This window comes from Rhinolophus ferrumequinum, chromosome 26 (assembly GCF_004115265.2).
Source record: "Rhinolophus ferrumequinum isolate MPI-CBG mRhiFer1 chromosome 26, mRhiFer1_v1.p, whole genome shotgun sequence".
Lineage (NCBI taxonomy): Eukaryota > Metazoa > Chordata > Mammalia > Chiroptera > Rhinolophidae > Rhinolophus > Rhinolophus ferrumequinum.
In genome coordinates, this window is record NC_046309.1 from 5,689,705 (window position 1) to 5,715,627 (window position 25,923).

The following is a 25,923-nucleotide window of genomic DNA, read 5'->3' on the forward strand; positions in this document are numbered from 1 at the left end:
GTACATGATCTCTTAGCAGCATTCATGACTGGTGCACACCATTTCCATTTTCCTGGCATTTTTTCTTGTCACACACTCCTTCCTGGATTTCCCGACTTATCTGCCATTCATTCTTTGTGTCCTGTGTAGCTTCTATTCCATTACTCAGGCACTAGATTTTGGAGTTCTGAAGCCTCAGTCTTGGCTGCTCTGCCCTTGTCGCACTATAATCACACTCAAGGTAACCACATCCAAATATGGCTTCCATTTCCTCCCTCTGCGCAGCTAAACCACACATCTGTCTCTAGCCCAATCAACACTGAGTTCTTGAGGTCTTTATTATTCAGTTGTCTACTAGACGCCTTGTGGATGTTGGTAACATACGTCAAATTCAACATTTTACACAGCAAACTCATGATACTGTCTTTGAACTAGATCCTCTACCATCAGCCCTCACTTCTGTGCATGGCAGGCATTGCCCAGTAGCTGGTAAGGTCAGAAAGACACAAGGGGTCACTCTTAGCACTTTTTCTACCATAGCCCATATGAAATTCATCACCAAGTCCTATAGAATTTCCCTTTGACTGTCTCTGTAATCCTTCCACTTCTTCCCACTCATCGCCTACCATCCCAGTCCAAGCTGTCATCTTTCTCCCGGACGACAGCCACAGCTGTCCCTGAGTCTTCTGGAGCTGCTCTCAGACCCCTTCCTTACGTTGCAGCCAGAGCAAGGTTTGCACAAAACAGATATGATGATGTTACGTTTCTCCCTTCCCCATCACTCCCAATACACAGCAAACTTTTAGCTCCAGATATTTCAGTGGCATCCCTTTGGGGTTCTAATAGGAAAAAAAAAATCAGTCACATGCCCTATAACGTCATGTGTCAAGATGCCCCCAACTTCCCAGATTCATTTCAGATCGAACACTTTCTGTACAGCAGCCACCCCAGAAGCCTTCCCTTTCTGCCCCCAGGACTTTGTATACGCTCTTTTACCTACCTGGAATACCACCTTTGTTCCTACCTTCAACTACCTCGAAAGCTCGACCCCATCTCCTAGTGACGTCTCACCTCCGTCGGCACCCATCACCCTCAGAGCACAACCACTGTGAAGGATGAGCACAGCTGTCATGCTACCTCCTCCGTGCACGTCTTCAGTGCCAGTCTCCCCCAGGAAGGGAGAGATGCTTTTCCTCCCCACCATCATACCATTCCCCAGCCCCTAAAACACAGTTAGCTCTGGTAATTTTTATTGAACGAATAAATAATATGGCCAAACAAAAGCTGTTGATGCCAGTGGCCAGAAGTCCTAAGAATGACCTGAAGCAAAACATTTTCAGTCCTCCGTCACGTCGTTAGTGCACACACCAGTATTTTTCAGTCATTCATTAACCTCTGACTGAATTCATTCCATGCTGCCCCCTTAAGCCCTACTACCTTTGCCCTCTTTGCCATGTCCCGTTCTTCCTCATTTTTCAGATTTTAGCTTAAGTGTTACTTTCTCATATACAGACTGCAAATATTTGTTAAATGAATGATGATTCTATTAAGCATTTATTGATTGCTGTAATTAGGTGCCAGGCAGCATGCGAGGGCCTGGGGTTACAAAAATTGATATGAAATGTTTTCTGCCATCAGGAACTCATTACGTGTTGGGACTGCAGTCATGTAGAGAGATAGTTAAAGCTTGATATACTTGGCGTAATAGAGAGAGGCACTCCCTGCTTGTAGGATGACGCACTGGGGAGTCCTGCTATTGTTGCCACAGAGCATGGCTGCAGGGATGTACATGGCCTGTATCCAGGATAATCTGGTTTCTACCTGTTAGCTGTGTTACTTTGACCGTACGACCTAATTACTTGCTAGAAAGAAGGAAAATCCACTATTTTAAAATGCTGCTGGGAAGTTTCTCATATGGAGAAAAATTAACTAAACATTTTGCTGGGCCATTTGCAGAGCATCAGTCAGAAGGCTGGGCTGAATTACTTTACATAGAAAAATGAAAGGAGTGTGGTTAGGGTGGGGCAGCTGGAAGAAGCAGAGCAGGAGTCCCAGACAGATGAAGGCATGGGAGGAGATGTAATGAGGCCCTGGGAGAAAAGAGGCTGAACCGTACACCCAGGGAGGGCCTGGGAAAGAACACGAACAGACAGACACACACACACACACACACACACACACACACACACACACACACGAGTCAGGGATAAATTTAGTTTCTTTTGCAAACAGAGGTATTGGTTATCTGGTTTAAATTATTGTGTTCTGATGTAAATCCTTCTCACAAACATCCTTCTCTCATAATTCCTTCTTCCTTCCAGCCCCCGATGTGAGTATATTCAAGAGAAACTGGCACAGGCCCGTTCCAGTTGCTGGACATGCAGCCTTGGCTCTAAGGAGAATATCACAGCATGCAACCCTAATCACCCTTCGCAGGCCTTGCCTTGCTTTGTACTCTCCCTACCAAGACTATAGGACTCTTTCATTTGAATGACTAAATGTGAAGTCCTTTCAATTTCCTGGAGTTCTACCCCGGGGTAAAACCACAGGCAGGCTTTGTAGAAATCAAAGGCTCGAAATCCTAGCATGAAAATCAGCTGTTCTAGCCGTCCCTCTAAAGCAGCTGTCTGTCTAGACTCTCAACTGGGAATCTTGGAATTCCCAGCGCAGTGATCCATTGATAGGTGTGGTTAATGTGGTGACATTTCTCAAGGTGTTTGGACCTTGAGATGGGCTACCCGTACATATTTTAGGGTATAGAAGAACCGATAGGTCAAATCACCTGATACTGGAGATGTCATTTTCCCCAATAAGGTGTTTTTTCTTCTTCTGCATTGACATCTGCTTACATGTTTATTCGATTGTTTCAGATAAATCAAGTCCTTCTCAAAAGACTGTAATTTCCATGAGAAAGAGACTATGCCATATACTTAATTTCTGTCTCTGGTAACAGGTAGGCACAACATATTTTCTTTAAAGCAAAACAAAACAAAACAGAACGAAAAAACCAAAAACCAACCAACCAACCAACAAACAGAAAACAGGAATACAGTCAATGGAATTGCAATAGGTGTATATGATGTCAGAGGGGCAATAGATTGGGGGAGGGGGATTATCACTTCGTGAGGGGTGAAATGTCTTTAACTATTACATTGTTTTGTGCACCTGAAACTAATAAAACAAAACAAAAAACAAAGCACGTGGAATTACAATAGGTGAAAAGCATCGTACTGAACCAGTCTATTTCACTTCAGGTTATAAAGAGACACTCAGGTAATTGGTTTATTGAGTTTACATTAATGAAATAAATGCCTGAAATTGCCGACATAGCACAGCTCTTAAGAAAGCCAAGGCTGTCTCGGTGCATACAGAAGTCCAGCTGTGCCTAGATTATTCCTCGATAGCTGCTCTAATATTGCAACCACGACCCACCATGTGGCGACTTAAAGTGAAATTTAAATTAGTTAAAATTCAATAAAGTACAAAATTCAGTTCCGCAGACACACTGGCCACATTTCAAGTGCTCAACAGCTATACATGGCAGGTGGCTCCTGTACTGGGTGAGGGGGATATAGAGTATCTCCTCCATCATTGAAAGTTCTGTTGGGTAGCCCTGCTCTGAATACTAGACAAAAGAGAGTGCGAGTACACAAACTTGCAGATTTGCAACTAAAGAGCTGTGGGGTACCAGATCTATCAATATCAACATGGACGCAATGTTTATACCTTTTGATCAACCCCATGCTGCATCAAGCTTCAGTTGCTCTATTTTTGTGATCACTTCCTTTCCCTATTCTCCCAGCCCAGATGACTGCTTGTTCATCACTGAACAGAATTCACTGGGAGAAAAGAAAAACAAATAATTGGAGAATGTGTGGACGGCAGAATTCTGGTGCGACCCCCCAACTCCCTGGGTCTAGTGCACACGACTGTACAACCTCCTCCACCTGACTGTGGGCAGGACCTGTGAAGGGGATGGATTCACTCTCCTGATTAAGTCACATGGATGGGAAAGTAAGGGACTTCCACAGATGTAAGGTCCTGTGACAGTCAGGGAGCTGCCGGGTGGATATATATGTATTAAGAGATTTACATCCGGGAATCGGTGTACGTGATGTAGGCTCTGGGTAAGCAAATCTGGCATGTCTAAAACAGGCTGTCATGAAGGGTAGATGGGAAACTCTTGGGCAGAAGTCCTAAACTCTGTTCACAGGCAAAATCCTTCTTCCACAGGGAAATCTCAGTTCTGCTCTAAGGCCTTCCAGCTGATTAGATCAGGTCTAGGAAGATTACTGTAGATGACGCCGTTTAGTCACAGCCAGTTTATTATGGAGATTAATCCCATCTATGAAAGCCTTCATAGCAGCACCTAGATTTTTGTTTGATTGAACAACTGGGGATTAAAACTGAGCCAAGGCAACACAAATGACTGACTGTCACAGCTCCCTAACCAGTTGATTTTGTGCTACTGAAAAAGGCGACCATCCTGAGTGAGCCTGATTCAAGCAGGTGGGACCCTTAAAAGAGGGTCTAGAGGTTAGAGAGTTGAAGAAATAGAGACTCTCTATCCTACTGTCCCCAAAGAAGCAAGCCACCCCGAGCTCTACAGCTGCAATGGAATGATTTCTGCCAACAGTGCTTCAGCTCAGAAGAGAGCCCGTTTTCAGATAAAAACAACAGTCTAGCCTGTCACCTTGATTGCAGCATTGGGAGACTCGGAGCAAAGGACCCTGTTAAGCCATACCTAGCCACCTGACACGCAGAAATGGGAAAATAATAAATGTATATTGCTTGAAGCCACTAAGTTTGTGATAAAGCATAGGAAACTAATACAAACGGAAAGGGGAAAGAACTTGAAGTCTATTGTGGGCACTGAATGAACTTGGCATTGACTTGGGAAGACTTCATACCTTACCTAAAACATATGTTAAGTAGTTTGCCTGTGGTGATCACTTCACAGTGTATGCCTGTATCAAAACATCCAGTTGTACACCTTAAATATGTACACTTTTTATTGGTCAATTAAACATTAATACAACTGAAAAGGGTTCATTTTAGGCTGCCAGGTTAAAGATAAAATAAAATGCTTATTTCAATTAGTCTCTTTTATCAAGGAAGAATCTTTTTTTTTTTTTTCCATCTTTAAAGCTGAGGAAACTGAAGATCAGAGACTAAACAATTTGCCCAAAGTGACACAGTACCTGCTGGATCTAAGACTCATATTCTAGAGACAGTTTAGATGATCTCCTTTTTTGTGGACACATGAATTATGTAGGAGGGACTGGTGTTTTGACTGTCACTGTTACATTATAAATATTGTAGCACAGTAAAAAAAAATGTGATAAAATTCCATTCTTTATAAAGTTATATGCAGTTCTCGGCCTCCAATAGATCTGGTCTAATGTGGTCTTCTAAATAAAAATGGAAGTAGTCGCTATGGTTGATGTTGGGGTGAGTGAGAGTATTTAATTATTTATATCACTATTTTTCACCTTGACTATTCTCCCACTAGCGTTCTGGCAACTGAGCTGGGATTTTACGTCCCCTAATCTCTTGCCTGTACTGGTAACAGAACTGAATGGAGTTACCTTAAAACTGGCAACGATCTGCTACGTGCTACAGTCTACATACATCTTTAGTTCAGTTAGAAGACTCATTATGGATCGCTGAGAATACTTTTTCTCTTCTCTACTCAAACACTAGGTCATGTGATCTTTGTTGCCTCAGAGTGTCTGTACGTCATGTATCGGCTGCAGGTACCTAGCGTTTGCTCTTAGACCTCTAAATTAACTTGCAATGTGCTCCCCTACAAAAATGTCTTTCTCACCTTACTTTTGCTTTAGAGTTTGGAGAGTAGATAAATAAGAAAAATAAGAGTCAAGACGATGGCCTCTTCCTCCATTTTCTTGACTATTCCTGACTTTAATATCCACTAAAATCAAAACGAAATCAGAAATACATCTCTAATAATTTCCACTTAAAAAATCAACATAAAAATGAGCACCTGGTATTCACAAGACACATCTTTGATTGCTGAGAGGGACAGGAAACACTGTATAAGAAACAATTCATGTCTTCAAGAAATTGATAATATACTTGGAGAATGGACTGAAAAAGCATAATGAACTCATGAAATTATATGTTGAGGGCCAAGAGCACACAAAGTGATGTCATATAAAGGGAGATACTGATCCACATATTTATCCAATGGTACCTTGTGGGTTGCAGGTATAATTCTGCGTCGGCCACTCACCAGCCAGTTTGCGAACAATAATTTGCAGCCATTTTGGATTTCGCTTACTTGGTATTTCAAAAAAAGTTGAGAGAGATCATCTTAAATTTTACGTAAGATTTATACTTCCTTAATTTTTAATAGTTGGAATCGATAAGCTCATAGTTAGATCCCAAGTTTGTCTTCAGTAATTTTGATCTCATTCTTAATATATTGGTAGTTTGGGAGCTGGGCGAATGAATGTATTTCTTGACTTAAAACACAAGTTGCTCTCTAAGTGAAAATTCAAATGGCTGCCATTTATTGACCAATTACTGTGTACAAGACATTTTCTATTAAACTCTTCAATTAATACTTACGATGTTAAAGAATAGATATTTTCACATTACAAATAGAAAATTCATTTCAGAAAAGATCAATGACTTATCCAAGGCTGCTTAGCTAATAAGAGAACAACAGGGGTTTGAATAAGACTCTATGTAACAAGTTTCCTCTCCTATTGTGCCTTTAAACTCAGTCTTATCTACAAGATTTTCTATAGAAAGAAGAAATGAGGAAAAAAAAATATACATGTCAGAATTACTTAATTACAAAAACGTTCACGGGTCCTGCATTTTACTTTCCATTTGGGTTGATTAAATGTTTTTGTAGGCTTACTTTACAAGAAATTTAGCTCTTAAAATTTTATAAAACTGATGTGGGATTTCATGAGTTGTAGTTATACATTTTTTTGGTTATTCTAGATTGAAATAAGCCAGTCAAATGCAAGATTGTAACAATTTCTAAGAAAGAAGTAGTTAGATATAGATGTGTTGAAGACGGGGAGAATAATTTTCCATTCACTACAGACTTCCTTTCTTTTTCATTTTTCCTTCATTTGGAGATATTTTGACATTTAATAGGCTCCTTTCTTATTAACTAAATATTCTGTAACTATTTGTGGAAAAATATACTATAAGCACTGTTGGCTGTGATGGGTTCGAGGAGAGAGGCTGAGAGAAAGATGGCACGTGTGCACTCAAGAGAATCTGAGCAACACCTTCTGTGAAGAATGCCATGCAAAACACAGGGAAATGTCAAATCTATACAGACCGGTGTGGTCAGAGGATTCTTCCACATCATTTAGCAGTTAAATGCTCCATTTTTTAACAACAAACAGCCTCTTGTTATAAGGTGGAGAGACTTTTGTGGTAGAATACAGATTACCCTGTTTCCCCGAAAATAAGATCTAACCAGACAATCAGCTCTAATGTGTCTTTTGGAGCATAAATTAATATAAGACCTGGTATTACATTATATTATATTATATTATATTATATTATATTATATTATATTATATTATATTATATTACATTAAGACCCGGTCCCATATTATAGTAAAATAAGTCTGGGTCTTATATCAATTTTTGCTCCAAAAGACGCATTAGAGCTGATTGTCTGGCTAGGTCTTATTTTTGGGGAAACATGGTACACAGCAGTACACTGTGTATGTGTCTGTGTGTGTATTATTTATTCTTTTTCATATTAGTAGTATACTTTTATGAGCCATTTGAATCATGAGAATTCTGATGCATCAATTTGGTTGACATTGGAATTTTTATAATTCTTTGTTAATGCTCACTCAATACATTATTACTAAAAAGCATCCAAAATTAAAATTAAATTTATTTAGTATGACATAACGACAGGAGATGGCTCTTTGGGTTTAAATCTGAAGTAAATGCCATGTTTATTTAATAGGAGGTTTGAGATGGTTGCTTAAGCTTTCCAATCCCCTCTTCTACCATCTTAAAATGGGAGTAATAATGCTTACTGCATAGAATTGTCATGTGGATTAAATAACAAATGTAAAATGCTTAACAAAGTGGATGACTTAAGATAAGCATGGAGAAAGGAAAAGTAATATACTTAGTTTTGAAATGTGATCCCAGTTTATTACGAGAAATAATTACAATCAAGAGCATCTCTAATCTTTACTCTCCTCCAAAAAAATGAATCAAATTTCCTACACACACACAAAACAAAACAAAACAAAACAAAACAAACGAGCAAACAAACAAAAACACCAAAAAACAATTTTGTGGGCAAGATTATTATGAAGTGAGTCATTTGAAGGAAATTGAAGCTGTCGGAGTTATCCAAACAGCTCTGATTCAATCAATTCAATTGAAAGCAATAAAAACACAGCCAAGCCAATTTAATGGCATTGCTCACTAAAGAAATTGTTCGAACCTTTATCTAGAACATAGTTCTTCTACACTCTCCACATACTGTGCGCCACTATGTACGGATCTGAATAAGCACTATTTAAGGTGGTAAAGACTTTATCCTCAAAACCTAAACAGCATTTGCTTGTGTCATGTCATTCCATTTCTTACCACAGGGAGACGGAGGCGGAGCATTTTGCAAGGATTGGAAAGATTTGACTTGGATTCCTGAACACATCCATGGGGTCATGTGGAGTTACACGGTCAATGGAAGCTTTAGTAAAAATACAAAACTTTCCTCCTTTCCTTGGTAAGTAGGAATAGAGCCCTTTAAAAATGAAGCTGAGAAGCAGGATGAAGCTTTAGTTTACTCATTTCCTGTCTTTTAGAGAAAATTAGCCTTCACATTATTTATTAAAGATCAATGTTTCTCAAATGGACTGTGTGAAAACAGTATGAATTTGTAGACCATAAGCAAAGCACATTGTGTAATATTTCTGTTGTTTTTAACTGTGTATTGACAAATGCAAAACGCTAATGAACAACCATATAAATAACACTCGGCCGAAACTGTGTGGAGGACCCCGTCCATCTTACCCTCAATCCAAACTTAAATGCACATTAAAGAAAATGTAAAATTAGTCAAAGAAGAACAGAGATTCAAATCAATCCTAGCTGAAAAGATGGCATAACTAATGGCAAAAGACTGATGAATTGGCAATTAATCAAAATAAAACAGCTTTATTTTTAAACTCTAGAAGAAATTTTGCTGGGTTCTCCATAAATGGCACAGATAAAATCTATGAGAATTCAGGGGATCAGTTTGCTTTGCAATATTTATGCTGAGAAGGTGACATAGTCGTGTTTCTATCTACAGTATATGCATAGGAGCTCTGTATCTGTAGGCATACTTTAATACCATGATTATCACCCGTACCAGTATAAACTCCGAGGAAATCTCTGCATGCAGGATATACTTCTTGCATACAGCTGGCACTATAATAGAGATGAAATGAAAACGGAATCAATTCTTACAATGTGTCTATTTTCTTTATCTCATATAACGAGCCAATTAGCGGGCAACAGGCACATGTATACAAGCAGTTCTCACCCGGGGGGGGGGCATTTCTCAGTGTCTGGAGTCAGTTTTGGTTGTCACAACTGGAAGAGGTGGGGTGTACTATTAGCATCTAGAGGTAGAGGCCAAGTTGGAGGTAGAGGCTAAGGCCGCTCAAGAGTCTATAACGAATAGGACAGCCTCTCCCCACCTATGTCCAACAGTACACACTCTAGGCAAAAACATCAACAGTACCATGGATGAGGGACCTCGATGTATAATGATATTCACTGCGGCCACCATACAAAATATAATTTGTTTTAAGACATTTATCCTTTTCATTTAGAAAGACTTGTATGCAAAACAAGAAAAAAAATAGAGAATAAGAAGAGAATGAGTAGTGCTAATTATGCAAGTGGAGATGAGTGTTCTAGAGTCATTATGGGGGTTCATGGGAGAGACGCAGGGGTTCTACCACCAGGCTGAGCAGTTTTGGGACAAGTTGGTTGAGAAAGGGGGAAACACAATGCATTTTCTAGTCGCCTCATGGTTTTAAACTCAGAACACTTCCTTTGTTGCATGGTTTTAAAGAAACGTGTGCCAGATTTTACCTTAAACATTGTTGCCAAGTGTTTATGAATCGAAACCCCTCATCTGCTGTATCCCTCAGATATGCTTCTGGGTCTCTCACTGGGTTTTGTTGTAATAATTACTAAAATTTTTTTTTGACGGTTAATCTTAGCATTAGTCAATATAGTTTATTTTTAATCAGCAAATAGCACCCCTATAACAGATGGACACAACATATCTCAATTTGGGGTAGAAGGTAAACCAATTGTGCCCAGAGTCAAACAGTAATGACAGTGAGTGAGCTCAGTCCTACTTTCACCTGTGCTTTGCAATGCAGGATAACCCGGTGATACGATTTGAAGGAAAGAATTGTGTTTTCTGTATAAGGGTGTCAGATAAGCCATGAGTTTACTACTTCATATAGAGCGAGCACTTAAGTTAGGAAACGTCTCCACTTAATACCTCAGAGATCACCCAGATTATGAGTTAATTTCCAGGGAGCCAAGTGTGTTTATCATAGGCAACCTACAACAGGGGTATCTTGCTCAAAACATGCCATAGATAAGGACTTTCCCGTAGAGACAATCATTATTTGGGGGTGCTTGGAGCTACAGTTAGTTCTCAGAATGTTTACAGAGAGATTGGTCCAGGTCACCTGACTTCTTTCTTTTCTAACATCAGTGATTGGGAGGCAAATGGTACATAAGGCAGCTTCTTTAACCGCTCCCAGTTCACCAAAACGAGCATGAAAGGTTGAGGAGACTACTGTGACAATATTTGGAGCATAAGAAAATAGTACCTATATGTTCAATTTAGAATAGGAGTATAAGAATAAAATTGTGATAGTCCTTCTCAAGTCTAGGTATGAAGAATCTGGTACCAGTCTAATAGGAACACAATTATTAGATGCTTTAAAATGACTGATTTCTAATTTTCAATGGATACAACCAAGAATTTGCATGGCTTGAAAATTTAAATGTCAGCATACTAAATGATTATTTTATTATATTGTTATTTGTAATTCATGAAGGTGATAATTGCCATCTTAAATATTTGCTCTTCTCTCCCTAGCTAAGCTCATTTAAAAAGGTGATAATTAAGACTAACAACTCAAGAATAAAAGCTAATAAAAGAATCTTAGTACATATTTGCAGAGTTTTAAATTTTACTTCTTTCCTCACATTAAACAGGAATTACAAGTGACATGTTGATGGACTATATAACTATAACTTTGACTTTAATACTGTCTGTAATCACCTAACATAAATAAGAAGTGACATATATGTGAAAAGTACTTAAAATAGCTCATGAGCTGATTCCCTGAGGAAACGGACCAACTGAGGTTGATAAACTTTCTGCACCAAAAAGCAAGGAAAGCTTGAGTTGTGTTTATTTGCAAGCTATCTGCAAGCTATACAATGAGTGTATTATGAATATCAGACCGTTAAATTTTCCTGTTGAATATGTGGAATGTCCAATACTGCTAAGATATTTTTCTTGCTGAACATCTCTTTCTATGTATTCTTATAGGGAAAACTATGGGCCAAGTTTTAGTCAAATACAAAATAGTATTTTATGTAGGTCATCACTATGATTATAAAAAGTCCTTGTGGGTAGAGAAGGAAAAAAGAATGAACCAGAGCAGGGAGGTATCAAATGTCATAACAATGCCCTAGATTGTTATGCAGGTTTTCTAGGTCTGTGATCAATTCTCTTATGGAAGTCGCAGAACCCTGTAGATACTGGTTTTCTGAGTAGTAAAATAAGGGATCGGGCTGAGGGGTCTCCTGGGAACTTTACAGTTTTAAAGTGCTTGTAGAGTATGGTTCTTTGCATTAATTGAAATAACTTATTTAGAAACCATGGTGAAACATAGTTATTTTTCATTATTTCATTCTTCTCTCCAACCAGCAAACATAACGTGTATATGTTTTGTTTTAATATGTTAGCTTTTCTTGGAAAATTATTTTATGAAAAGAGTGTTGGACTAATATTTACAGTAAAAAATACATCCTCTCTTATTCTACAATAGAAGTAGACTGTTTTTCCTAATTCAGAACTGCAAACATGGCTTAATTACATGTTATGCTGTACCAATAATTTTAGTTTGCTTTTAAATCAACACTATGGATTTTATGTCAAATTAACCTTGAAAATTATTGAGAGTAAATTTAAATTTAGATTTTGTAGTAAGCAATACAATGTAAATATAACTCTAAATCAGTGACATACTAAATATAAGTCCAAAATGTGAACGAGTTGCCGTTTGTAACTGTCCTTTACCTAAGCAGACAGCTACATTTACTATGTTTTCTCATAGTCCTAGACTCAACTGTAATCATCTTCCAAGTAAAAAAATTACACTGGAAAAAATTAATCAATTAAAGGCTGATTTTCATGTATCCCCATAGACATGGAAAACCATAATGCAATTCTTTGTTTTTCATAACTTGAATTTTTTTTCAATGCAAATGTCACCCTCAAATATCGGTCCAGGAATAGGATCTGACTTTTCACTATATAAAATAATACCTTCTTATATTTTAATATTTATACCTTTACATTTACATTGCTAAATACATACAGACCAAATGATCTAGTATATTTTTCACCATTTTAGAAATATCAGATGACCAGGTGTTGAATTATCACCACCAAGGTGAGCTCCAATTAGAAACAGAGAAACAATCTTTCTATTGTCATATTCCAATTCCAGTTTGAAATACAAACTATTTTTTAAAGAACTGAAGAATACTACATGTGCTTGAATCTTCCATTTTTCCAAGAGAAAAGTTCCATTTCTCTTAATGGCCAGAACATTTCTGTTTATAACATGCCATTTTGTTTTAAATTTATTGCACACAAACATAAGAACACAGCATGAGCTGCATGCATAACTTACTTGCATGACAATTTTAATTATCTCTCGGCCATGTGTAACGTGGCTTTGATAGTGATTAAATCTACCTTTATATTGATTTACTTTTATTTTCATATTAACCTGAACATAAAGTTCAAATGAATTAATAAGAGTGTGATTATTTTTCTTCTTCTGATAAGCAATTTATATATGTAATTCATAAGCAGCTTCACAAAATTGTGGTTTAAAATACCCTTAAGTAGAAATAACAAAGGTCTAGACGCATTCAAATTAGAAAAGGAAAACCTGAGATCCTTGCTTGATATGGCTCTTTTGGAACCATACCTAAATTCAGTTTCACAATTATCTCAACATTCTGTAGGCCCCTAGAGCACCATTTGATATGATGTAATAGAATCATACCCGATGTAGCAGTGGAAAAAAATCTATACAATATCAACTAGTAATCAATTTTCATTGAGGGAATAAATTAGATCTATATCATTTACATCATATATTAGTTCATTTCAGGAAACACTGATTGTATACAGGGAGTCTGCTAATTAATGGGAAACGCCAGTGATGAGGAAGGTGACTTTTCGTGTTCTCCACCCCTATCCCTCCCCCCAATACCTTAAGGCCTGCTGGATTTTGGAATGTTTGCATAAATATTCCATTGGATATATTCACATAATGTGTGAGTAAAGAAAAAAAAAAGATGTGGTTCATTCCGGGACTTCAGAGACATCTTCTTGTTGGAAACTGCATCTCAATTCATTTTTTTTAAGGGTGTTTTTCCAGGACCTATCAGCTCCAAGTCAAGTAGTTGTCAAGATAAGACAGATCGGTCAGGTGAAGAATGATGGAGAGGACACTGCAGGAGGAGAGGACATCTTGGATGAACGTGTATTACAAAGCAGGTCATGTATTTGGAAATAAACAGAGTTTGTAGGAGTGGGGCATAAAGTGTAACGTGGACGTGATAGGGTGGAAGACGGCCGAGGTAATGGGAAGGGTGCTATACCTCAAGCTAAGAACTTAGGACTTCACAGGCAATGTATAACAGATCTTTAAAGTCTTTTAAGTACAGATGTGATATGGCCAGTGTAGCGTTTTGGATTTAAAATTAGTGAAATGACTTACAAATAGAATTCAATAAATGCTAATGAGATTGATGAATCTGTGTCACAATATATCGATCCCCAAACAACGTAATAAATCTTTTCATTTCACACACACACACACACACACACACACACACACACATGAACGTGTGTGTAATGAACAAAACACTATAAGAATCTGGGACCTTTTTATATTATACAAAATTAAACATCTAATTTAAGGAGAAAAACAAGTTGACTTCCAGAACGATTTCTTATTTCTCTGCCCAGCTAAACCGATCTAAACAGAAATTTGTATGAATTTTAATGAACCCATGTTGTACCAGGTGAAATAATGTTCCCCCCAAAATTCACATCCACCCAGAAACTCAGAATGTCGACTTATTTGGAAAGGGGGTCTTTGCAGATGGGATTGGTTACTTGACAATGAGGTCATACTGGGTTAGGGTGGATCCCAACCCAATGGCAGGTGTCCTTATTAGAAGGCCATGAGAGGATACAGATTCACAGACACACAGAGGGCGGAAGGCCACATAAAGACAGAGATCAGAGTGATGTAGCTACAAGTCACCAAGCACTGCGGGCAGCCAGCCACCAGAAGCTCCGGGAGAGGCAGGAAACAGCTTCTCCCTCTGAGCTCCAGAAGGACGCAACCCTGCTGACACCTCGATTTCGGACTTCTGCCCTCCCGAACTGTGAGATAATAAATCTCTGTTGTCCTAAGCCACACAGTTTGTGGTGATTTGTTATGACAGCTGTAGCAAACGAATGCATGTTTACATGGCAGTTTCTCTTGCCTAGGCAGCAAGAGAGCTATGGGAACAAGTCTGTGGTAGCGATAAGAGAATATTCTCAGCACAGCATGAAAAGGACAAAACATTGTCCCTCTTCATTTGTATCTGGCTTCTCCTGATATATTTTTCTCCCCAGCCTAACACTTATTTTCCACCATGATTTGCATTGGACGACATCTCTAGGCTGTATTAATTACTCATCCAAATTGAAGGCATAGATAGAATTACTTCAGTTGTGTGTATCCTGGTTTCCCAAGGTGCTGACCTTGCTCTTACGAAGACTCTGGTTAAAGCTAATTTAGTATTTGTCATAAAAAACGTTCACTACTTTTACCAACACACTGTGGTGGGCTTTTGTTCAATGAAAGTTTGAGGACTGCAGCCAGAATTATTATTATTATTATTATTTTAATATGACTGGACTGTCACTTCTCCCTTCAGCTTCATGCAGTCCCTCCACTCGAGAGGGAGAAGATTAGCATTTGGTAATGGCTTACTGAGTCAAAAGACCTGGGGGAGATCCCTGGGTTTTTACAAATAACAGCATGCACGTGTTGCAACTAAATTTGAGGGGAAATGAAACAGAGAGGGAGGAGAATCATCCAAAATGAGTTTAACTTCATTGACATTGGAATTCCTGTTATTGTCAAGACAAGTCAGGAAACAGAAACAGTAGAGCCCTACAGTCTTCAAAGCAGTGCCCTGGAACTGAATTCTCCACCTGGAATAGCGTGAACTTCTCACTTCATCCTTGAGAGCCACGTCATTTCTCAGATGACAGTGATCCTGGGAGAGTGGCATGGAGGAAAGATGACGCTGGCAAAGGGAATGACGGTAGAACTACACTTCAACGGAAGCAGCACTCACTCTGAGATTTCTCCCTCTCTAGGTCTTCCGGCACACTTGGAAATACCAGTAGTACAACCCTATCCCCTCACCTGCAGGTTTAAGAGAAATCTCAGAGAAACTCCCTAAGGGGTTTTCAGAACGACGAGAGAATTCATTTCTCTCTCCCACCAGAGTCATGAAAGCCTAGTCTCTCTCCTTGCTGGGACCCCAGAGAACACAGTCCCTGCTACTCACAAGAGGGCAAAACGGGACGGTGTGTCGGATCTACATTTCCCCACTGACAGATCCACGATTCCTGTTCTCCGTGAAAAATGAAACAAGGCCCTCAAGGCAGCAGTTCACTAAATTCATGCAAAAATAGAGGGTCGTCTTCCAAGGACCCAATCCACTCTGAATCCCAGTACAGGTAAATTTAAAATATTTTAACTTTAGGAAAGTTCATAACAAGTGTGTTTAACACATCTTGTTCTTATTATAAACATGTATAGGTTTCTTGGAAAAAATATAAGTATAATTTGCATTCTTCAATAATAGACAAATGAAAAATAATCCGACGTGGACACTGGTCAGGGAAGTGACCTGTCACCAAATTTTTGACGGTTAAGATAGCATTCAAGATGATTAGATTATTTTTTTTTCTACACACAGGAAAAAAAATAGTAGAGACCGTCACTAAGAAAATGTTATAATTTATTTAGATTGTAACAAGAAAAATAAGGAGCACATGTTTTGGTTCTTCTAAGCTGCATCATCCTATATGGTAGCCAGTAGTCACATTATTTTAACTCAAATTAATTAAAATTACATAACGTGAGAAGTCTAGTTCCCCAGTTGTCTTAGCTATGTGTTAACCGCTCAATAGCCACAGGTGGCTGGTGACTAGAGGAGGTGGAGAACATTTACATCTTTGTATGAAGTTCTGCTCGGAAGCACTGCACTCGGCTAGTTTTGTCTTAGTTTTTTTTATGATATTGACATTTATATTAATTTCCTGATACTGTTACAATAAACTACCAAAAACACAATGGACTAAAGGAACAGAAGTTTGTTCTCTCCCAGTGTTGGAAGCGAGAAGTCCCAATTCAGTTTCACTGGGTTGAAATCAGTATGTCTGCAGGGCCACCTGCCTCCAGAAGCTCTGGGGAGAATCTGGTGGTCAAATCTCCCAGTGTCTGCTGGCTGCCCACGTTCCATGGCTTGTAGCCACATGTCTCTAATCTCAGCCCCCGTGGTCACCTTGCCTCCGTCTTTTATGTGTATGAAACCTCCCCCTGTCTACCTCTTACAAGGATACCTGTGAATGCAATTGGAGCCCACTGGGCAATACTAGACAATCGCCCCAGGCCAAGGTTTTTAACTTAATCACATCCAAAACAACCTGTCTTATCAAGTAACATTACAGACTCTGGGAATTAGAACCTGGTGTCTCTGAGAGGCCATTATCCAATTTACTAAAACCTCTGCAATGCTATGTTTTAATTTCTGTTTTACTTTATTTGATCCCATGTTGCCAATTTATCATTTACTCCACTGGCATCTATAGGGAGAAATGTTAATGCAGTTTCCTAAAGGATATGATTTTTCCCCCAGAAAGGCTTTTACACTAGAAAATCTAGCTTCCTATTTAGCTTCAGGTAATTTTCCCTCCTGAGTTATGATCACCGGAGCCTAGCATTGATGGAAAAGCCCATGACAACACGGACTCAAAACTTTACAAATCTACTTGCAATGATTACAGAATATGTTGTCATATTTTAAGACATACTTGAAGCAGAAACAATAGATAGCTGAATTAAAATCCCCAAGTCCATATGTTGAAACAGACACATGTACAATGTATTTTAAAAGTACAAAAAGGGAGTTTAAAAGATCTTTAAAGGAAAAGAAACATGTTGGATGGCCAAGTAAGTTTGAAAAAGATGCAAATAAAATTTATAGACATATAAAATGTAATTGATATTGAAACTCAGTGCGTGGCTTTAAAAGAGTGATATGCTAAACTGAAGAGAAATGGAAAGGTGTTCTTAAGAATATATTCAAAATGAATCACAATGAGCCAAAAAGATGGAGAACAGCATAGGCTTCCAGTTTTTAAACATTTCATAAGACTTTAGGCAATTTAATTAATAAGCTTTGTTGGTTTGGTCTATTGAACAAAATTGCTTCCCAATGCTTTACTGAAGGTATTCTTAAGGTACTCTCTTATGTGCGTTTGTGTATATATGTAAATATGCATGTATAACACACAGACAACCTTCTGTTATTTATATATAAAAACAGAAGGCAGGTTACCGTCAGAGAAAGCAAACCGATAAACAACTGAAAACAAACAGATTACTGTTTACATGAAGACGGCAGAACCCAGGGCAAACTTGAACTGTGTGCTTGCTACTCACAGTAGGCACAGCCGTAGACCTCAATCCTGAGCCCAATGCGGCCTTCCCCGTGCCAATCCAGGGGCACCACGCGTACATAGCGGGCAACCACCGGGTGCTGGAGGTCGTGGCGGACCACGCCGTCGGAGTTGGTGTTTCCCGGGAAAGCCTGCAAGAAGAACAGCATGCAAGAATCAGTGGAGATACCTGAAAACAACCATGCTCTTTCCTGTGTTCTAAAATAAACTCCAAGGAGCTTATCCGGTGGCAGGATTTTATATTCTGCACACCATAAACAATTCGGATAAAAAAAAAAAAGAGGAAAGCGTCTATATATCCTTTACTTGACAACAAGTTTCAGTTTCAAATGGAAACTGGGCCAAGGTTCCATGGGTCCTTCCACATATGTAAATATACTCATATATTAAAAGAATGAAATACTATACGGCACCCATTGTAGTATACAATAAATATTTTAATTATGAGGTTTAATATTTGAATTATGCATTAAACAATTTTTTATAGAACCCAACCATATTTCTTGCTTTTAAAAAATCTTCTCTACATGACCTCCCCATGCCACCATTAGAAATCTGACAACTTTTTCAACATCAGTTAGATAAAAAGAACAATTGACTACATTGTGCTTTTTTTTTAAAGAAGTGACAGAATAAGAGAACCATAGTCAGTAGATCGTACCAGAGGCAAGCAGACTGGCAGCAAGGAATTGAGAGTCACTGCCAATGTGAATTGTATGAGAAAATAAGAAAACAAAAGATGGTATTTCAAAAGGAAGAATAACCTTTTGAGAGAAGGGAGTAGGAGAAAGATATAAACCGACCGATTCCAAGATGTTAACGTACAGGCATCGGTAACAGAGAGGGAAGGGGGATCGCAGAGCACCCAGCTTTTCTTCCCCTTCTTGGCGGCCTCTCCTCTTCTTTGAGGAACACCCTCTGGATTTTCTCCCAAAGGTCACCCATTCACCACTGTCAACCCACCTGATTCAAGAGATGCTCCCCTCTAGCATCAGGGATGGGACCTACCTCAGTGAGACTCAATTTTAGCACTTCTGCTGGAACAACTCAGTCACATATTCACTCATGTACTGATCCATTCACTTGCTCATTCATTCCTTCCCTCAGGAAATATCTGAGAGCCTTCTCTGTACCAGATACTGCTCCAGTCCCTGGGCTACAGGACTGAACAAGAGACATCGAGTTTCAGTTTGCCTGGTATTTATGCTATTCAAGTAGATAGTGGGGCAAAATGGGGCAGATAAACAATAGAGATATGATGAATATATCTATTTGGAACTAAATTATATATTATATATTAACTTATAATGTATATTAACATTACATATTATATCATGTGTTATTGTCGTATATTGTATATATTAAATAACATATGTAGTATATACAAAGGCCAGAATTGCAAATGCCTTGAACATACTTTGCCTGGCCGGGGTACAGTGAGGAAGTCAGTGTTTTGGGAGCCCAGTGAAGAAGGAGAGAGCGGGGGACACGTTGGAGCGGTGGCGGTGGGGGCGAGGAGGGCCTGTCGGCCATGGTGATATTGCAGATTTCATGTGAAGGAAATCCACAGCCGAGGTTTAAGCAAGAAAGTTACACGTCTTATAATTTTGAAGACTGAGCCCTACAATCCGCCGCCCCACATAAAGTGAAGTTCCAAGGAGAACGGCACAGACTGTACCATAATACAAAGTACATAACGACGGGTGGAGTAATCTGGTGACAAGGAGAGGGTTATTTAGGGACAAGTGAGGAAGGTGGTGTGGCCGTGAGTGCTGACGATAAGCAACAGGACACTTACTACATTCAGGATCCCGGATACAAGGCCTGGGGGGAGAAAACAGAGTGAAACCTAGGACTATTGGGAAAGGAGGGTCTCCTTCCATTAAGCTCTTCTGAGGACTGCACCTCAAGACAATGTGAAGCCAATGGGTGCAAATGGGAGGACGTGGTTTCAGCCTCGAAATGCAGAGCTTGCCCGAGATCACAGCTAGGCTTTCTTACGACTGGACCTGTTTCCTCACTTTTATTTATTTATTTATTTATTTTAAGCAACTGAAAGAATATTGACTAACACAGAGATGTTTGAAGGGAAAGGTAATTAGTGAAGACTTAGATATACTGCATTTGAGATTTCACCATAAAATTAAAAAGCCGCAGAGAGAATTTTAGATGTTTAGGAGGGTCGCGTTTTGATCCAAGGTTAGTTTTTCAAAGGGAGTACAGAGAGTGTATTATTTATGAACAAATGCATGGTATGAGGGTGTTTTCATCAGCATTCAGTGCATCAGGAGGTTGTGTATTTTGTACTTCTTTTCATTTCCAAGCTCACTGAGATTTGCGACATGATCCTAATAGAAGTTTAAAATATTTCCAAAGAATGGTGTACTGATCATTATCCTGAATACAAATGCACAAACACATGTGAAATGTCTCCTTTCACCTAGCAGGTTTTGTTAAAGTTAAGAAACAGAGAAGAAGGTCTAGCCATTGACTTAATAAAAACAACATCTAATATTTATGTATCACTTTATTATTTAAAGGGTTCTAGTACACACTGTATTTTTGTGCTTCACAGAATACGCTATTTGGCAGGAATTATATATATCGATATCGATATAGATATAGATATAGATAGATATAGATCGTTTTTTTCAAATCGGGAAACTCAGCATCAGAAGAATGAGAGGACTTACTGATACTGAACGGCTAATAAGGACAAACAGGGCCAAGTCTTGAGCTCGTCCCCTCCCATCCTGACCTTTGAGAATCGAATTTTCAGCTAGGCATAAAGGTTTTTCTAGTTAGGCACACACATTCATTTTTCATGCTTGATACTGTGCATTTGAATATCAAATTTAAAGTCAGATAATTTTATCATCTTACATTTTGGATGTCCATTACATTTCTGGCCCATTTATTAGAGAGCATATTTTTGCCTACATATTTTACTTCTCTCTTCATGTTTATTTCCACAAATTTTGACACAAATTAGTATTTTTCTTTCTTACACATTTTCAAAACCATAAGCCTATTGTGCTCCTTAGCAAAAGCTGCTCTGTAGTTTTTAACAAGTAATGCCAAGTATGAATAACACTACTAAAAATGAAAGACTGGTCTACTCTGGGTGGTGAACACACAATGCAATATATAGATGATGTAGTGTAGAATTGTACACTTCAAATATATATAATTTTATTAACCAATCTCACCCCAAAAAAATTAATTAAAAAAAAGACTGGTGTGCTACAGTGCCTTTATAATTTTAGCCACAATGGGCTTCAATGCCACAGGGCTTGAAAAATGACCTTTTTTTTCACATTCACCTAGCTGTAGAAAGAAAAAACAGGGTAAGACATACAGCTGATTTTCATAAAACTTTTAAGATTTGGAAATCTGCATCAAAATGAAAGATTAAAATGAATTTGAACCCATCTTGAATAGAATAATACCCTTTAATATTCAACCTTCATTTAGACAAATGTCACACCATAATATATGCTTTGTGGATATATGAAAACACCAAATTTTATCACTGTAAGACTGAAAAATCAATTTACAGACACTTGTGAATTGTATGTCATCGCTGTTAAAACTCCTTTACTGGCTATGATTTGTATATATTCTGAGAAGTATAGTTTTGTTTTGTTTTTTTTACTAACATAGTGTTTATGGAACTTGATAAGCTTTATGCTTCACAAAGCTAAGAGCAATACAATATAATGTTAAACCTCTGGTGCTCCTTTAGAGTTAATGTCCTATAAATTGTTAAATATACAGCGAAGAGTTAGAGCTGTTTTATAACATGTTCTGAGTCATTCAGAAAGCTAATTTTGAAGGATCTAAACATCACTGAAATTTTAATAACTGAAAATTTCCCACCATATACACTAAATAGTTCTTCTAGCCCAAACAATAGTTCAGATGGCCTAAGAAAGAGGGAGAGGGAAACTTTTTCTGTCAAGTGCCAAACAGTAAATATTTCAGGCTCTTCCAGCCATGTACCTCTCAGTCCCATATCCTCTTACATCTTCTTTCCTGTTATTTATTTATTTTTTGGAACACCACTCTAAAAGGTAAAGAAACAGAGAAAGAAATAAAAGGCACCCAAATTGGGAATGAAGAAGTTACATTGTCACTTTTTGCAGATGACATGATTCTTTATATAGATAACCCTAAAGACTCTACCAAAAACTGTTAGGACCAATAAACAAATACAATAGGATACAAAATCAATGTACAAAAACCTATTGCATTCCTATATGATAACAATGGAATTTCAGAAAAAGAAATGAAAAAAAATTCCTTTTGCACTTACAACAAAAAGAATAAAATACCTAGGAATAAACCTAACAAAGGATGTGAAGGACCTATATACTTTTAAAAACTATAAGACATTATTAAAAGAAACTAAAGAAGACACAAAAACATGAAAATAGATTTCATACTGATGAATTGGAAGAATCAACAGAGTTAAAATGGCCATATTACCCAAATCAATATACAGATTTAACACTATCCCTATAAAAATCCCACCAGCATTTTTTTTTAAAGAAATAGAACAAAAAAAAATCATCATATTTGTATGGAATCCCAAGAGATCCCTAATAGCCAAAGCAATCCTAAGAAAAAAGAACAAGGCTGGAGGTAGCACACTGACTTCAATTTATACTACAAAGTGACAATAATCAAAACAGCAGGGTATTGGCAGTAAAACAGACACGCAGACCAATGGAATAGAACTGAGAACCCAGAAATAAACCCACAAATATATGGGCAGATACCTTTCAACAAAGGAGCCAAAAACATACAACGGAGAAAACAAAGCCTCTTCAATAAATGGTGCTGGGAAAATTAGAAAGCCATGTGCAAAAGAATGAAACTAGACTGCTATCTGTCACAATGTACCAAAATTAACTCAAAATGGATCGAAGACCTAAACCTGAAACAATAAATTGCATAGAAGGATGTATAGGTACTAAATGTACAGACCTTGGGTTCAGAGAGGATTTTATGAATTAGATCTCAGAGGCCAGGAAAGTAAAAGTAAAAATAAATGAATGGGATTATATCAAATTATAATACTTCTGCACAGCAAAAGAAACCATCAACAAAAGCAAAGTGGCAACCAACTGAATGGGAGAAGATATTTACAAACAATACCTCAGATAAGGGGCTAATATCCAAAATATATAAAGAACTCACACAATTCAAGAAAGAAAAAAAACGCAATCCAATTAAAACATGGGCAGAGGACCTGTACAGACACTTCTCCTAAGAAAACATACAAATGGCCAATAGATATATGAAAAAATGCTTAACTTCACCACCTATTAGGGAAATGCAAATCAAAACCACACTGAGATGTCACCTCACACCTGTTAGAATGGCTGTTATCAACAAGACAAATAATAATAAGTGTTGCAGAGGCTGTGGTGAAAAAAGAACCCACATACACAGCTGGTGGGAAAGTAAACTGATGCAGCCGCAATGGAAAGCAGCATGGGGATTCCTCAAAAAATTAAGAATAGAAGTATCATAAGACCCAGCAATTCTCTTCTGGGAATCTACCCGCAAATTCTGAAAACATTTATCCATAAAGATATATGTACCTCTATGTTCATTGCAGCGTTATTCAGGGTGGCCAAGGCATGGAAACAACCAAAGCATCCTCTGATAGATGGTTGGATAAAGAAGATGTATATACACACAATTGAATACTATTCTAAAATGAAATACTGCCATTTGCAACAACATGGATGGGTCTTGAGATTATCATGCTAAGCGAAATAAGTCAAACAGAAAAAGTTGAGAACTATATGACTTCATTCACATGTGAGATATAAAACTGAAAGCAACAAATGTATAAGACAAACAAGCAAACAAAAACTCATAGACACAACAGTTTAGTGGTTGCCAGAGTGTAAAGGGGTTGGGGGGATGGTAGAAGAGGAAAAGGGGATCAAATACATGGTGATGGAAGGAGAACTGACTCTGGGTGGTGAATACACAATGCGATACAACAGAAACGTACACTTGAAACCTTATATAATTTTACTAACCAATGTCACCCCAATAAATAATTTTAAAAACTAAATGTAAAAACCATCTTAGCTCACAGACTTTAAAAGAACAGGCAGGGATCAGAGGGGGCGCATGGGCTCTAATTGGCCAGGCCCTAATCAAAGAGAATCTTTCAACTTAAAAAAAAAAAAAAATCCTCCCCTCAATTCACATAGGATGCAAAAGTCTAAAGTCATTAGAAGATGGTTCAGCCACTTGGCACTGAAAAACCAATAAACTTTGGAAGAGCATTTTGTCATCCTCCCTTGAAGCACATAATTTATCAGACTGGAGGAAAATATACAGGGACTTAAAAGTGTGCGGTGTGTGATGCAGGAACTAAAATTTTCCCTTAAATTTGCTATTATAGGGTCTGACGTATAACTTATCAAGTATTCTGTGAAGAGAATAAATATATTTAGTCTTCACTAACACCTCACATTTCAAGCAACACAAAATAAAGGACACGAGGATTGCAGCAAATGAATGAGGCTATATATGTCTTCGTGCAAAGGTTTGGCGTAAGAATGAAAACTGTCTTAAAGACTGCACTGTTGTGTAAGCAAGTCCGGGAGAAGATTTCAGTGCTATTGGCAAGTCCCATACATGAGAGTAGGTGACAAAAACAACACATGAATATTTCCTAAAGTGAGAGATCTTATTTTCTGAAAATACAAAATGTCTCTGCTGCAACAGAAACTCATATTGATTACTCCTTAAGTTGATGTCATAAACCTGTGATCACTATAATAACTTCAAGTGAAATTTTATTTCTGGCTGGATTTTAAATTTTATTTTCCCCATGCTAACAATTTATATCAACAGGTAGAAATAGATTTTTTCATTCCCCAGGCTTGATATGAGTCTCCAGGCTTATGTGCACTTCCTGCGGAGGCAGGAAGAAAACTACCTTCATGAAATCCTGAATCTGTTACACTCAGGAGTGTACAGACTCTTCACCTGAACTCTCATGTCATTCTCGTTATCTAGCTGGACCAGCACACCCTGCAGGACCGAGCTCAGACAGAGCTTCCTGACAGGACGGCATCCAAGGACGCTTGCTTCTCAACCCTACACCGTCCAACAGGTGCCTCATGACATCCTACACTTTTCATTCCCTTCACTGGACTGCAATTACTTACGTTTCTGATGACCCGTGACTGAATGACTGATTCAGAAGCATGTGAGTCAGCTCTGAAGTTTGTGATGAAACCTATATCTGACGTTCACCACCATATCTGACGCCCCTCGCATTGTGGTTGGTGTCCAATAACTATAAATTTACTGCCTGACTAAGTGAGTGAATAAAAATGTGCATTCCCATGCTCCCACCTGTTCACATTTCATAGCTCTTATTATTGCTGGATGTACCACAGGAATAGTTGCTGTACTAGTTCAGCAACCATTTATAGTTCATAAACCCTATGTGTGATAATATCCTACAGGAAAAAAAAATAGAGCATGCTAGTCTGATTCAAGTAGACACTGGGTTAATAAAGGTCTTCCACAGGTATGGGGACGCCATTATAAGTATGGAAAATGTAGAGATCATGGGGAAGAAAAGGAAATGACCATGCAAAAATCATGTGAAAATCGGAGGAGAAATGCTAGGAGCAATGTGATCACACACACACCGCCCACCTGTCCATCAAACCTGGGAGGTTCACATGGGTAATTCACTTGAACTCTGCTAAAAACACACTCCTTGGGGATTGCAAAACGATGGTGAATGCGTGGGACAAATGCTCAAACAGTCCTTCTATGTATGAGCAGCGATA

The 25,923-nt window shown here is 38.2% G+C and overlaps 1 protein-coding gene across 1 annotated transcript in view; it reads right to left on the reverse strand.

Moving 5' to 3' along the window:
* The window catches only part of CNTNAP2 (contactin associated protein 2), a 1,530,550-nt gene that overhangs the window by 833,252 nt on the left and 671,375 nt on the right, over positions 1–25,923 (reverse strand). The window contains exon 4 of the mRNA XM_033098968.1: positions 18,069–18,216. Coding sequence (XP_032954859.1) covers positions 18,069–18,216 — 148 coding nt within the window. The remainder of the gene's footprint in view (positions 1–18,068; positions 18,217–25,923) is intronic.